The 14,469-nt window shown below is 54.5% G+C and overlaps 9 protein-coding genes across 9 annotated transcripts; 4 read left to right on the top strand and 5 right to left on the bottom strand.

Annotated features, from left to right (window-relative positions):
* Positions 1 to 97: 97 nt before the first annotated feature.
* On the bottom strand, positions 98 to 772 carry HMPREF1541_01377 (uncharacterized protein; the record flags this gene model as incomplete). The annotated part of the gene is made up of 1 exon (XM_008713676.1): positions 98 to 772. One exon carries the CDS (start codon positions 770 to 772, stop codon positions 98 to 100), a length of 675 nt encoding a protein of 224 aa, XP_008711898.1.
* Positions 773 to 1,089: 317 nt separating this feature from the next.
* On the top strand, positions 1,090 to 2,455 carry HMPREF1541_01376 (arsenical-resistance protein; the record flags this gene model as incomplete). The annotated part of the gene is made up of 4 exons (XM_008713675.1): positions 1,090 to 1,357; positions 1,415 to 1,557; positions 1,657 to 1,743; positions 1,799 to 2,455. The coding sequence occupies 4 exons, from the start codon at positions 1,090 to 1,092 to the stop codon at positions 2,453 to 2,455; spliced, it is 1,155 nt and encodes a 384-aa protein (XP_008711897.1).
* Positions 2,456 to 2,672: 217 nt separating this feature from the next.
* Positions 2,673 to 3,752, bottom strand: HMPREF1541_01375 (uncharacterized protein; the record flags this gene model as incomplete). Its single annotated transcript, XM_008713674.1, has 3 exons — positions 2,673 to 2,828; positions 2,904 to 3,519; positions 3,655 to 3,752. The coding sequence occupies 3 exons, from the start codon at positions 3,750 to 3,752 to the stop codon at positions 2,673 to 2,675; spliced, it is 870 nt and encodes a 289-aa protein (XP_008711896.1).
* A 780-nt stretch (positions 3,753 to 4,532) lies between these two features.
* On the bottom strand, positions 4,533 to 5,535 carry HMPREF1541_01374 (uncharacterized protein; the record flags this gene model as incomplete). Its single annotated transcript, XM_008713673.1, has 2 exons — positions 4,533 to 5,113; positions 5,163 to 5,535. 2 exons carry the CDS (start codon positions 5,533 to 5,535, stop codon positions 4,533 to 4,535), a joined length of 954 nt encoding a protein of 317 aa, XP_008711895.1.
* Positions 5,536 to 7,919: 2,384 nt separating this feature from the next.
* On the top strand, positions 7,920 to 8,963 carry HMPREF1541_01373 (uncharacterized protein; the record flags this gene model as incomplete). Its single annotated transcript, XM_008713672.1, has 1 exon — positions 7,920 to 8,963. One exon carries the CDS (start codon positions 7,920 to 7,922, stop codon positions 8,961 to 8,963), a length of 1,044 nt encoding a protein of 347 aa, XP_008711894.1.
* A 38-nt stretch (positions 8,964 to 9,001) lies between these two features.
* Positions 9,002 to 9,776, bottom strand: HMPREF1541_01372 (uncharacterized protein; the record flags this gene model as incomplete). Its single annotated transcript, XM_008713671.1, has 2 exons — positions 9,002 to 9,391; positions 9,438 to 9,776. 2 exons carry the CDS (start codon positions 9,774 to 9,776, stop codon positions 9,002 to 9,004), a joined length of 729 nt encoding a protein of 242 aa, XP_008711893.1.
* Positions 9,777 to 9,989: 213 nt separating this feature from the next.
* Positions 9,990 to 12,104, top strand: HMPREF1541_01371 (uncharacterized protein; the record flags this gene model as incomplete). Its single annotated transcript, XM_008713670.1, has 1 exon — positions 9,990 to 12,104. One exon carries the CDS (start codon positions 9,990 to 9,992, stop codon positions 12,102 to 12,104), a length of 2,115 nt encoding a protein of 704 aa, XP_008711892.1.
* Positions 12,105 to 12,154: 50 nt separating this feature from the next.
* Positions 12,155 to 12,646, bottom strand: HMPREF1541_01370 (uncharacterized protein; the record flags this gene model as incomplete). Its single annotated transcript, XM_008713669.1, has 1 exon — positions 12,155 to 12,646. One exon carries the CDS (start codon positions 12,644 to 12,646, stop codon positions 12,155 to 12,157), a length of 492 nt encoding a protein of 163 aa, XP_008711891.1.
* Positions 12,647 to 13,376: 730 nt separating this feature from the next.
* Positions 13,377 to 14,306, top strand: HMPREF1541_01369 (uncharacterized protein; the record flags this gene model as incomplete). Its single annotated transcript, XM_008713668.1, has 1 exon — positions 13,377 to 14,306. The coding sequence occupies one exon, from the start codon at positions 13,377 to 13,379 to the stop codon at positions 14,304 to 14,306; it is 930 nt and encodes a 309-aa protein (XP_008711890.1).
* Between the last annotated feature and the right edge of the window lie 163 nt (positions 14,307 to 14,469).

The following is a 14,469-nucleotide window of genomic DNA, read 5'->3' as shown; positions in this document are numbered from 1 at the left end:
CTTTACGTAGGCGCAAGTAAAATTCACGTCAGCGGCGTGCAGTACCTCAGCAGCTCCGTCCGTAGATTGCACACATAGCCGAGCGGCCGCCCCATGATCACATAGAGTCCGCCATCTTTGCGAACAGCGCCCCATGGGATATGCTGCATCTGCAGTCATTCACAGGTTCGCAGCCCAGCTCTCTCTTGATGAGTTCCAGGTCTACCGCCTGCGCGCGGAACTCGGCGAGAATCGTAGCTGCATCTTCGCACGACATCGCATCCCCTGGCGTAGTCGACTCACTCGTTGCAGGTACACTACTGCCGTAATAGTCGCTCCCCTGCCATCTAGATGTCGCATAGTCATAGTCCTCACATTTGGGCTCAATATGTAATTGAGGTCCGGCATGGAATTGGGTCGTCGGCTGTAACAGTGGTTCCACACGACCACCCATAACCGCATGTGCGACATAGCGATCAACAGCCCCAGCATCCCAGCCCAATCCCTGCTGGATCAGCTGCCGCAACGCAGCATTCTCCGCCTGCAACGACCGCGCGGCATGCTGCACTTTCTCCGTCGCGACGACGCCCTCGCGCTCGTAGTCCCGCACCTTCTGCTCGAGCTCGAGGACGTACTCCTTGCGTCTGGAGCGAAAGTTCCGCTGGTTGGCCAAGTTTCGCTGTTTGTGGTTCTGCTCTGTCCTAGCTGTGGATTGGTGAGGTGTTGGCAGTGTGTCTTGGGTTTCTCCAGGGCGGCTCTGCTTTGACGGGAGCTCAGTATTTCCGGCCGCCATCGGCGGTGACTGCTTAGTGATCGTCCACAAGTTTGCGGCTAGCTGCGCCACGGGTAGTCGCAATGCATTGTATGACGGAGGGCAGGGGGCAGGGAAGATGATCGAGCACGTGGTGAAGAGAGAAAAGAAAAATGAAAGGTCTTGGCTTTGTCACTGCTGCGATATGATTGGTCGAGAAGCTAGTATTCACTTCTGCAGATAGATCACTGACTACTCCCCCATCATCCTGCTGGGTGTACACTACAGGTATATTCGTGGGGAGCTGTCATCGATCCAGCTTGCATAACAGAGGTTTATTCCATTAGAGCCTCAACCATATGGCAGCAACAAAGACTGCCAGCGATGCCTGCAACGACAAGGCTACCGCCAACCAGGGGCACGCATTTCTCGACCCCGAGGATGGTGGCCACGAACAGAACCCGACGATAAAATCCTCAGTATATGCCGGCCTGGGCTGGCTAGACCGCTTGCTCGTCGTCTGGATCCTACTAGCCATCATCATCGGCATACTCCTGGGCAACTTTGTCGACGGCATTGGTCCTGCTCTGCAGAAGGGGAAGTTTGTTGATGTATCAATTCCAATAGGTAAGCTGGCTGACTGAACCCGAGATCCAACGGGCCAGAGGACTGACATCTGATCAGCCGTGGGACTGTTGGTCATGATGTACCCCATTCTCTGCAAGGTCAAGTTCGAGAGCCTGCACCAGATCTTCGCCCATCGTCAGATCTGGGTGCAGCTCGGCTTCAGCATCGTCGTCAATTGGATCGTTGCCCCGCTACTCATGGTATGTCAATCTCAAGACCCTCGTATCCTTTCCCGAAGAATCCTCCATGCCGTGTCACAGAAGCCAAACTTTTTTATCTCTCATCTAACAATGCTGTAGCTCGGCCTAGCCTGGGCCTTCCTCCCCGATGAACCAGGCCTGCGGAACGGTCTGATATTCGTCGGTCTCGCCCGCTGCATCGCAATGGTACGTGGTCATCCGCATCTCCTACAGAAACAACCGTCATTAACAGTCTCCACAGGTCCTCATCTGGACCGGCCTAGCCGGCGGCGACGAGCAATACTGCGCCATCCTCGTCGCCGTCAATTCCCTCCTCCAAATGGTCCTGTACGCGCCCCTCGCACTCCTTTTCGTCAACGTCATCAGCCACGGCGACACGCGCAACAACACCGTCTCCTACGCCGTTGTCGCACGCAGCGTCGGCGTCTTCCTCGGCATTCCCCTCGGCGCCGCCATCGTGACTCGCATGGCGCTGCGCCGCATCAACGCCGCCTGGTACGACACGACCTTCATCCGCTGGCTGTCGCCTTGGTCGCTGGTCGGCCTCCTGTACACGATCCTGGTCCTCTTCGCGTCCCAGGGCCGGCAGGTCGTGCACCAGATCGTGTCGGTCGTGCGCGTCGCGGCACCGCTCTTCTGCTATTTCGTCGTCATCTTCTTCGCCACGCTGGCCATCACGAAGCGCTTGGGATTCGGCTACCAACTGGCGGCAACGCAGAGCTTTACCGCAGCCAGCAACAATTTCGAGCTGGCTATTGCGGTGGCCGTGGCGACGTTTGGTGCAGATAGTGATGAGGCGCTTGCTAGTACGGTAGGGCCGCTCATCGAGGTGCCGGTCCTGGTGTTTCTGGTATATATCGTCAAGTGGTTGGCTGGACGGTGGGGCTGGAAAGATTAGACTCTCCTCTTGCAAACCTCGAGTCTGAGATTTGGGAAGCGAGGTCAGATATCTGGTGTGACTTGGAAGCTTCCCGTATATGTTAGCTACCACAACCTTTCTCCTGCTCAGTAATCTTGGCACCAGATGCTGAATGTCACACAACCACAAATGCCATGAATCAACAGCATGGGAGGGGGGTTTTGAAATGCTTTGTCATAAATGAACTCTGCCCATTTCAATCTTTGCTCGTAGTCGGGTCCCACGCGCAGGGCTCGTAAGCGTCAGGCATATCCAAGTTGTTCATGTCGCTCTCATCGAGTTCAAAGTCGTAGATGTCAGCATTATCCTCGATGCGCTTGGGCGTGACGCTTTTCGGCAATGGCACGTATCCCTGTGGCAAATCAGTCAGTTCAGTTTACTTCCCCGTCCAGTCCGCCACTTATCAACAGGGCAAGACATCACGCACCTTCTGCAGACTCCACCTCAGCAACACCTGCGCCCAACTCTTGCCGTGCTTCTTCCCAATCTCCTGCAGCACGGGCTCCTCGCTCCGCGTGCCCCGCACAACCGGCGAATACGCCTCCACCACCACCCCCCGCTCGCGACACCACTTGACGATATCGTCCCTCGGCAGCCACGGATGCACCTCCCACTGCCCGACATCGATCCTCGCGCCCTCATCCCCTTGCTCCCTGATGAACTCCTCCAACTCGGTCAAATGATGCACCCCATAGTTACTGACGCCAATCGACCGCACCTTGCCCTCCTTCTGCGCCTCCCTCAGCGCCCTCCACACGCCCAGCCTCCCGTCCCGGCCGCCGTACGGCGCGTGGATCAGATACAGATCCACGTACTCCAAGCCGGTCTCGGCGAAGGTGGCGGCGATGGATTGGCGTGCCGCCTCGTACGTCTGGTCGCGCGGCGGGATCTTGCTGGTGAAGAAGATGGAGGAGCGGGGGAGGTTGGAGGCGCGCATGGCGGCCGCCACGGGGGATTCGTTGCGATAGGCGCGCGCCGAGTCGACGTGCCGGTAGCCGGTGCGGAAGGCATGCTGGGTTACGGATTCGGCTTCACTGGCGGGGCTGTTTGAAGAGGCCAAAGAGGGCAGCAGGGTTAGAGAGGTGTTTCTTTGGGGGGGTGGTCCAGCCGGTGGGCGAGGGGTGGTGTGTTTGCGACGCGAGAATAGGAGGGGGTGAGGGTGGGGAAGGGGGACTTACGTTTGGTAGACGCCATAGCCTAGCACGGGGATCTCATGGCCGGAATTGAGCTTGTATTTGGTGTTGATATCGAAAGTCTTGGGAATTGAGGTCGTCATGGTGCGCTGCTGGAGGGATAGTATGGGATGAATGAATCTGAGTATCGCACTTGCTCTGTGTAAGGCTCGTGGATTCATGAGCATCTGCCAATGGTAGAGAATCGTATCTGGAGTGACTCAGCTGGCGGAGCCCAAGTATCATACTGGAGAGGAAGGTCGAGGTCTAGTCGAGTTCGTCGTCATGGACGGAGGCACCAGCGGAGATAGTGGAGTTTAGTTGCTGCTGCGGCCGAGGACAAGTTGACGTGGCCCCAAGGGTCAACAAGACTGACATGGCGGGATCCCCAGACACACAGTGGGGAGTGAGAGTCCGGGGAGCCCGCTCGTCGAGTCTGTAGACTCCTGTTATGCGACTACGGCGTCTAGCTAGCTGACAATAGGACACGAAGAGATTAGCAGCGACGGTAAAAGAAGGGCATCGGCCATGTAGAAGGATGATACACCCCAATCAAGTTACTCTCTGTTGGTGAGAATAATATAGTGAAGAATTGAAAGATGCGAGAGCCATGTGAATTCATTATCCGTCGGATTTAGGTCTCCCCGACCGCGTTTGGACCAGCTCTGTCATGTGCAGCATCCAAATCGACTGTACAGAAATGAACCCATACTAACCCCTCCCAGAATGCATTAGTTTTTGTCCCTATATACCCATGTCAACACCCAAAACCCGGAGGCGGCACGAGCCGCCCCTCTATGCTGCCTGCTTGCAATGTATAAGCCCGACGCAGGAGGCCAGAGCCCAAGCGTGAGACGGGCGGGTTATTGTACAAAGCCGAGGCCTTAGTTCTTGAGGGCGTTAGGGCCGGGCAGAACTGTGGGGGGCTTGCCGGTGGTGGGGGAGTTGCAGCTGGCGGGAGCAGGGAAAGAAGCAATCCAGGCGGCGTTGTCGAACTCGGCATACTGCTTTTGGATGAGGCCATCCTTGTTGATCTGCATGTAGTTGAGACCGACGACAGGGTACGGGTTCTGGGTAAGAGGGGTGATCTTCCAGCGCCAGGTGATGGTGTCGCAGTCGTGGAAGATGTTGAGGGTCTCGGTCTTGACCTCAGGCTGGCTGCCCTGGCCGAAGTCGAAGGCAGTCTTGTTGGGGAAGGTAGCAGCGCCCAGAGGGATGCCGGCCATGTAGTTGATCGAGTCGGAGATATCGACGAAGTCGGTGGCGAGGGTAGCGGCCGAGACGTTGAAGTTGTAGCCACGGCCCTTGGGACCACCACGGCTGCCGTCGTAGTTGGTGTACTCCAGCAGGTTGCGGAAGTTGTCGACGATCGACTTGGCCTTGTCATCAGTCAGGCACTTGCCGCCGGGGCCATTGTGGCCAGGGGTGCCCGTGGGGCCGGAAGTGCAGTCAGCAGTCTTGGTGACTAGAGCTTGTTAGTAGGTCTCTGGGAGCGAAACATCTTCATGGCCTACCAGTCACGGTGTCCTTGCCACCAACGGTCTTGGTGGTGGTCTCGGTGACGGTGACCTTGCCGCCAGCGCCACCGTTGTTGCCGCCAGCAGTGACGGTGACAGTGGCGGTGGCCTTGGAGACAGTGACGGTGGTCACGTCAATGGTGCACTTGCCACCCTCAGGAGCAGGCTTGGTGAGCTTGCCAGTTCCTGGGCAGTAGGTGCCAGTGGCAGTGGAGGTGACAGTGACCGGGATCTCGACATCAGCCCAGGTAGAGGTTGAAGCAGCCGGGCTGGCGGTCGTTGTGGTGCTCTTGGCTGGGTCAGCGTCAACCCAGCTGCCGGGGGCGGCAACGGCGAGACCGGCCAGAGGAAGGAGGCTGAGGTACTTCATTATGGAGAGGGTGGGTATTATTTGTTGTGTTTAACGAAAGACTGAGGTTAGAAGCTGTGCTGTCTCAACAAAGTGAGTGGACGATTGAAAGATCAATCAAAGGTGCGAACTGTGCAGTTGGAGGAGAAGGGAGTGAAAGGTGGAAGCGACTAGCCATGACTTTATGAGGGTCGCGGCCATGGCCGTAGGGCAACAAGCGAGGAGGATGGAGACGCCTGGACTCCTAACGTTGGTGCACTCATCTTACCCACTAGTCCCCGGAGTAAGATCCTCTCAGCCACATGGCGGATTTTGGCAGCTAGGACGGGGTAGAAGATTCTAAACGGTTTAGCACGGTGCCAGCCGTTCAGGGAACCAGTCGAAGCGCTGCGTGGCGGTTGCCTTGATCTTTTTCTGGCGTTACAGCAATCTCAAGGATTTGGTAACGACCGACTTCCGAGTCGTTCTCGATGCCTCTGACGATCACCAAAAGGGGGTCTGGCTGACGGTGGGTCCGTGTTGGGAAGAGCAAAACTGGTTGAGCTTCAGAAAGTAGGTGGCCCCGCGGGCACATTTTTGCTCTGTTCAAAGCAGGGGTGTCCGCATCCCCTAAATCTGACCAGTACTATCCGTGTGCCAAACAGTATTCACTACTCCGTAACTCTGGGCGGCCGAGACCCTTCTAGCCGAGCGGAGCTTTGGAAGCAATAGTGTAAGTCTTGTTGAAAGACATGTTGCTTATGTCAAGGGTGCTTGGTCAATGGTAACGGCAACCCGAGGTGCCCGGAGGTCTGCAGTCACTGCTCAATCATACCAGAGCTCTTCTCCTGCACTCCATCGATGCTTTTTCAGACGCGATCTGGAGCGGTTTCCGTGAGCAAATGCAAACGACTTGTCGCAGACTCGTAGGGGGCGTGTTGAGGTTACAGTTCAGGGATGAAGTTAAAGCCTCGGCTATAGCACGCTAGCGCCGGCGACTAAGCCTGTTCCTGTCAAACGTGCATCATTCGCCGACTTTTATGCTCTGCACTTGCACGTTCTGAGTTTGGCGCAGTTCCAGATTAGCGCTTCGACTCCCACAAATTTCGTCGTACAGAGATTTGCGCCTCGTATTTTCTGGTTTCCGGGTTTCTGACTCCTCCTGTCAATCACGCGGGACCCCAACTGGAGTGAGGAGTTTCGTAGGGGATAGGGAGCATGACTACTGACAGTCGTTAACTCTCTGGGGGCAATCTTACATCACTCCTTGCAGATGGCTGGTTTTGCATACGCAGTTCATGCAGCCGCACCAGCCGAAATTCGCTGCTCGCAAGCTTACGGGAAAATGATACGTGTAGAAGCTGGGTCTCACCGCTGATTCGTTCAACGGTCCAAGTAGTGGCTCGTCAAGAAAGGGAAGGCTCTTATTCGGTGCTACCACGCTCTCACGATTGAGACAGGGGCCTCGCTTCAGCTCTCCAACGCTTACACTCCGGAAATTGCCTACGCTGGTGAAAGAGTTCGGATGGCTGACCCGACCTTTTTGGCTATTTGTAGAGCACAAAAGTCTGCGACACCAGGCGAGCCGCCTGTAGCGAACTGATTCTGGCATCGAGACCACCTTGAACTGGAGCGAACTGTTGTATGATTGTTAGGATAACGAGTACTGGTATCATCTTGTCATGGTGACGTTCTGTGCGCCGCCGGTACAACAGATGATGTACTGTGTGGTTCGATCGGTAGTTGGGTCGTGCAGTTCCGATCTGGATCTCTTGGTCGGCCTAGCTCCTGTCAATCAGTCCTGAGTAAATCCTACCCACCGCCCGTTTCCAACAAAATGCGGAGATTTGGGGCGCTAAGTCACGTGCATGGGCCCTCAAATGGGAGGAGAATGACTGCACCAGAGGAATGCGGCAAGCCAGGACTAGAAATCATCGGCTCGAATCTTGATTACGGGCGGGATATCGTAGCCATCGAGGCAAGTGCTGACCAAGTGCTGACTCCTGCAAATTTGCTGCTGATGGACCATGATGCTCGTGTCGCTGCCAACCTGGTCCGTCCATGGCTGATGAACATGCACGCTGATCAAGTCGGCGACATCTGTCGCCGATGCAGGTAAGCCCCTGGAAAGATGTTCTGGGACCTTCGAAGCTGTCCCGGTGTGACATGTTGTAGTGAATAGCAACTTGCGAGACTGAAGAGCACACACCTCACGGCGGCTCCGGAATTCTTGGCAGCCATTGACCTGGTCCGAAAATATCCTGCAAATTCTTTCCATCATGCCGATAATGACCACGATCGCGCATTGAGTTCGCCCGCATGCACGACTAGCCCGAGTCTCTTGACAGGCTTTGTGAATCGGAATCATCCACTGAGCTGCGACGACAGGGTCATGGTTGTAGTGCTGAAAACCAGCCACACCAGCGATGGAAACGACTAACCATGGTTGGTTCGGCGAAAATGCTTCAAAGTTGCATGTACATGATCTACCACAGCTGTGGCAGAAGCCCTCGGCTGAAGACCTCCTCCATGCTTTGGATGTGCTGACTATTGCACCCCCATCTTTCGAGCTTACAAGAGAGATTCATGGGGAAGGGCGCTCGCCGGTCGACGAAACAGGTGTACCTGCTTACCTGACATCCATCGTTGCGTCTTCTCTCGCATGGATCCAGGATGATGCTGGGCGCGAGAGGATCTGGGACTGCGCGAGCATGCGTCTGAGTGAGCGATCTGGGCGGACTGCAAGGCCAGCCATGACGCGCAAATTTGAGGTTACAGACGCCCTCACCATTGATCTTCACGAACCGTCGCTCACAGGAGACAACCTCGGGCTGAAGACGTGGGCATCCTCACTTCTCCTGTCAAGACAGTTGCCTGCCCTGAGAAAATTCGTATCGGGCGGCCGGCCACGGCTTCTCGAGCTCGGGGCTGGAACTGGCCTTGTAGGTATCAGTGTTGCTTGTCTATGGCAGGCCGACGTTGTGCTTACCGATCTGCCTGAAATTGTGCCAAACCTCGAGCGTAACTTGGAGTTGAACGATGATGTGTTGTCGGGCTGGGGCGGTTCTGCTAGCGCGCGAGCTCTAGACTGGTCGGATGATGACGATGCACCGTGCAGGTCAAGCGACAAATTCCCATCTATTGTGGCAGCAGACCCGATATATTCTCCGGACCACCCCGAAATGCTTGTCCGGGCCATCAGCCGCTGGCTTGACTTCGCTCCGAGCTCTCGCGTTATCATAGAACTGCCCCTTCGCCAGCACTATGTCCAGGAAAGGGCTCAATTGAGATCGCTCCTCGGCGGCATTGGTCTAGTGCTGCTGATCGAGGACACAGAGCAAGGCTTCGATGACTGGCTGGACGAAGACGGCAAGCCGGCTGAGGTCATATGCGAATGGAGTATTTGGAAGCCGCAGGATGATAGAGCGTCTCAGGGAGAAGAATCCCAGAAGTCAACCGGCACATGGTAGACTGGTCAAGTCGCTCGATGCTGCCTCCCGTTACTGAATCAGTGGATGGTAGATTTAAAGCCATTGTAGGCCTGCTCCATATCAAAGGCAAGATCTCGAGCTTGTTCTTCACTTAGCTCTTCGCTCGTCTTCATCTGGTTTAATGTAATGAGCCATTGTATGATCTTGCCACGGTGCTCGAAATCTTGGTCGGTGACCTTGTTCACGGACTGAATGACATCGGACAGAAGAGGATGAAGAGCAGATTTGGACACCATGCTCAAACGTAACGCATCAAGGAAGGTGATGAAGTTCTCTGTCGCAGTCAGGATGAGGCTGCCGGATGCAGCAGGGGCAGGCGTTGGCCCTGATGCTGCAGGCCGAGTCACCAGAACCTCATCTGCAGTCAAGCCTACTCGCAGCCGTTCCTTGGCCCGCGGGCACTCGATCTGTAGGCATTAGTCTGGCGCAATCAACGAGACTTACCGTACGTACATCCCATGTCCGACAAAAGGTGTCGAGGTCCACGAACTCGTGTGAGACCGTTTCATCATTGAGTATGGACTTGTACTGCTTGAGCAGTTTGGAGCAGATCTCTGAGTACTCATTTTCTGGTAGCGCATCTCTGATGTATGCTTTTTCCAATCCATCCAAAGTCCGAATGATGCTGTAGATTTCGGCGAGAGAATCGACTACATCTCTTTCTGCGGCCGAGTCTGCAAGCTTGACCTCTTCGTCCAGGTTGATCCTTGCAGAGAGGGAGATGTTGGGTGTATATCCATAAGGCGTTGGTGCATAGGATAGCGGTCTTGACGACTGTCTTGTGTCGTACATGATTGCGGCAGAACGGCTCAGAGCTGTCACATTCGTACCGAGAGGATGAAACCAACGTTCATGTTGCTACTGTAAGCACCTGCAGGCAGTAGAATTGGAGCCCACCGGCTAAACTCCGGAGCTCCGGCGCAAAAGTTCACATTTTTTGGATCTCCGACTGACTTGCGATCACTTCTCTTTGTAACCTGAGTATCGCCTGCATCACCCGCAAACATGGCGAAGCAGGCTAAAGCGACCAAGAAATTCGAGAAAAGCAAGCTTAAGGACACACTTGAGCGGAGAAAGGACTTTGCAAAGATCAAGCAGCGACACAAGCAGAAAGAGAAGAGACAGAAAGATGCCGCAAGACGAGCAGAGAAAGAGCAAGATCAGCCCGGCGTGCCCAATGGAGTCGGTGACGATGATTCTGGCCACGAAGATATGAACGACGACGATTTCTTCCAAGACACTTTCCCGATCCCCGAGCCTGTGACAGATTCCAAGAACAAGAAGCGGAAGAGAGACCAATCAGCTCCCACAGATGACGGACAATTGTCTGGGAGCGAAGACGCAGACGGCGACGAAGCAGACTTCAAAGGTCAACTCGATGCGCTGGCCGACAAGGATCCGGAATTCTACAAATATCTCAAGGAGAACGACGCCGAGCTCCTTGACTTTGATGACACCGCCGATATGGCTGAGGTTGACGAACTGAGTGAAGAGGACGAGGACCGACCGTCTAAGAAGCAGAAGACGCAAGGGCCAATGACTGCTCAGGTGACCAGAGCAGATGTGGAGAAATGGAAAAATGCCATGTCCGAGCAATACTCGGTCCGATCTCTGCGACAGATCGTATTGGCTTTCAGAGCGGCGGTCAGCGCAGACGAGGACGAGGAGAAGGGCAAAGACGCTCGATTCAAGGTACCAGACTCGGATGTGTACCATGAGATCCTGGTCACCGCGCTCGAATCTGTCCCCAAAGTCCTGGCGCATCATCTGCCGGTCAAGGAATCTGCCGCAGGAAAAGTCCGAGTGCCTGCCGACGCGCCCAAGTTCAAGACATTGTCACCTGTGATCAAGTCCCACGTTTCGTCCTTACACACACTTGTGGGCCAGCTATCTGACTCGGCAACTCTGCGAAGAGCTCTGGCAGCATTTGAGCCTCTGTTACCATACTTGCTGCAGTTTCGCAAGTTCCTGAAAGTTGTGGTCAAGACAATCGCCGAGGTGTGGTCAGACAATGGCTCGGATGAAGCCACCAGGATCTCGGCATTCATCATCCTTCGCAGACTCATGGTCATCGGAGATGCTGGAATCCGAGAGTCAGTCCTCAAGAGTACGTACGAGGGCGTTGTCAAGGGCGCAAGGAACGTCACCGAACTCACCCTTCCCGGCGTGAACTTGATGAAGAATTCCGCTGCTGAGTTGTACGGAATTGATCAGAAGGTCAGCTATACAACAGCATTCAAATTTATTCGCCAACTAGCAATCCACCTCAGAGGCCACGTCGCAAAGCCTACCAAAGACTCATACAAGATGGTGTACAACTGGCAATTTGTGCACTCGCTCGACTTCTGGTCTCGTGTACTCTCGATGCACTGCAATTCACTCCTCGAAGCGCAGAACGGTAAAGAGTCTCAATTACGACCACTGATCTACCCTGTTGTCCAAGTCACTGTTGGCGTTATGCGTCTGATTCCGACATCAACCTACTTCCCGCTTCGGTTTCAGCTGATGCGTGCCCTGCTGCGGATATCACAGTCGACTGGCACTTACATCCCTCTAGCTGCTGCCCTGTTGGAAGTGCTGAATTCGCCCGAGATGAAGAAGCCAGCCAAGGCAGCAACAGTCAAGCCGCTTGACTTCGCTTCAAACATCAGAGCGTCCAGTTCATACCTCAAGACGCGTGTATACCAGGACGGGGTTGGCGAGCAAGTTGTGGAACTCTTGTCCGAGTTCTTCGTCTTGTGGTGCAAGAGTATTGCCTATCCTGAGCTGCAATTACCAGTCACAGTCATGCTGAAGCGCTGGCTGAAGAGCGCTTCCAAGCCGGACGGAAACAAGAACCCTAAGATCAATCAGGCGCTTTTGCTGGTGGTGCAGAAGTCGGAGTCCAATGCCAGGTGGATCGAAGAGCGACGCAACAAAATCAACTTTGCACCCAAGGACACAGCAGAGGTCGAGGCCTTCTTGAAGGACACCTCGTGGGAAGATACCCCTCTTGGCGCATATGTGGTTGCGCAGCGCAAGCTAGGGGACGAGAGACGAAAGGTGGTCGAGCAAGGACGCAAGGAAGAGGCTCGGCGCAAGAAGGCCAACAAGGACGATGACGAGATGGACGACTTCTAAGGATGTTGTCACAAGTCATGAATACCCGCCTAGCACGTGTCAATCTAGTCTCAACCCCAGTCGTTCGTCTGCCGACAAACACCTCTCTTGCAACCTTCGCAGAGCTCGCTTTTGTGCGGCAAACCATTCTTGGAGGCGTAAAATGGCTGCTCCGCTTGGACACCCGCCCACTTCTGGATTCTGTATGCGATTCGCTCAACATAGGACTTCTTGTCCAGATGTAGCGTGCCCAACTCGTCGCAGTCCTTGCAACGCTGGTTGAATACTACAGCATTGTACCCGTTCCCCGCATATCCCCTGATCTGTATAGCCACCTTCTTGCTGCCCCAACCGGGTGTACTGCAGGTGGTGTTCATGCACTTGAAGTCGCCCATGACGTGGGTGGTGTATTCTCGGTCGGCGCTTGTGTCGCTGACTCTCTTTCGAATCCATGTACAGGTCATCTTTGGGGAGACCGCCTTCAGAACGTTCTTGTGGTGCCATGGAAACGTGAGGCACGTCCTCGTTTCCTTTGCTGGATTGGGTGCCTTTTTCTTCGTCATTCTCGCACAGATGCGGCTGTACTCGATATCAGTGGGGGGAATCTGGCGGATCGGAGTCTGAGGAGCTGGGGCGCTGTGGACGAGAGATGATGGCAACACAGGAGTCGGGGGGTTCTCTGTTCGGTTCCTGTGCAAGCATGGGTCACGGGTTGAGTGAGACTTACGCTTATCTCTGGCCCATGCATCATAGGCAGTGGGTGGGCGACTCTGCCCATTCACTGGCCAGCATACTGAGGAGGTACTTTCTACCAACAATCGAAGACGCACCCTCCACTGCACGAAACCGCGTTGCTACCAATTGAGTAGCGCCACGCTTGCTCGATGTTGATGACGCGCCACTGTCATGGTCCTCGGACTGTACGATGTCTGATTTATTGTTGATCACACTATCCGGGTCGTCTTATTGGATTGAAGCACAGTCTCGCCCAACCGCGCGCATGCAAGTCATACTGGAATGAGCTGCTACGGCTTTTTTCAAGCTATGCACGTCTAGCTTACGTTCTCAGCATGAAGTATTGCGCTCAATGCTGGCACAACGTGGCTTATTCTAATTCGCGCTGCGCTATGCAGGTTGCTGCGTTAAGGGCTTGACATGCATCTCCTGGTGAGGAAACGCGTAAGGGCACGGCAGCCTGGTTCTCTAACATTCCCTCAGAATGTTGAGCTGCACTGTCTTAGATTTGTACCAGACAAGACAGATATTCCACATAAGCTCATCGACACTATCACCATGATCCCTCGGTATCTGTTCCGAGCCTATTCCCCAGGGTCCGATGGCATAAACAACAGCATGGGGTTCAGTTGTCAAGCCATCTCCGAGGAGTGCAACACTATCGCAAGCCTGAAAGATTTAGAGCGGCAGGACGCGCGACGCATGCTCAAAGACCATGTCCTTTGGGCCAGCTGGAAAGTCCGACAGGACGACATATTGATATCTTTCTCGTCTTCGTTCCTTTTTACCGTCCAGCATTGTATCAGGAAAATCGAAAAATGCTATAATACCACAAAAGATAACTGTTTCATCACTATACTGGATACCAAATGCTATCCAGATGACACATTCCAGTGGACCGTTGACCTGCTTCGCAAATACAACTTGGATGAGTACGACCACAGGAATCTGCTGCATACATATCACGAAGGGGAATACCTGGCTGAGCATGAGCTGTACACCAGCGCACCCGAGCAGGCATGTCATGTTTCCTTCTCAAGCATTGAGGCCAGTATGTACAGAATCGCGCCTGATCTCAAGGAACCTCAACATCGGAACAACCTCGTTTACGCCATGCGTGCCTTCCGAGCACAGTGGTATTCGAGGCCCGAGGTCGTCTCCGACAGTAATATTAGGCAGGCACTGACACTAGCTAGCAACTTTGGTGGGAAATGGTTTCTTCCGATGTCAGTATGGGGTCTAGCGATGAGGCATCGCGAACAGAACAGCATCCGGATGTTAGCAGACAGGCTAATAGGTATGGACGACTTTCCCTTTCCCTACATGTATCGCGACCGGACGGTGGTCCCGGCAACGCTTCGAGAACTGCAGGAGTGGAAGGATCTGATGGAATCATTGTTCTTGCGTTCTGAGAATCGCAAGCGCGAAGATGACCCTGTTGGAGGTTTACTAGGATCCTTTCCCAATCTCGGTATCGCTGAGAATTAGTGGCTTATGATAGGGGTGGTCGACTGTGGTCTACTTCGTTACAGAAACGGGCTTTGTACCAGCTCCAGACCGTCAGCATAGCGACGCAGATATTGATCATCGCGCCTGACAACTAGCACGCTTGAGGAGTCAAAGGACCTGTTGCAAAGGATCATGTGCACGG

The sequence above is a fragment of the Cyphellophora europaea genome (genome assembly GCF_000365145.1).
Source record: "Cyphellophora europaea CBS 101466 unplaced genomic scaffold supercont1.1, whole genome shotgun sequence".
Lineage (NCBI taxonomy): Eukaryota > Fungi > Ascomycota > Eurotiomycetes > Chaetothyriales > Cyphellophoraceae > Cyphellophora > Cyphellophora europaea.
Note: the sequence above shows the minus strand (reverse complement) of the source record. Positions and strands in the feature narration are given on the sequence as shown.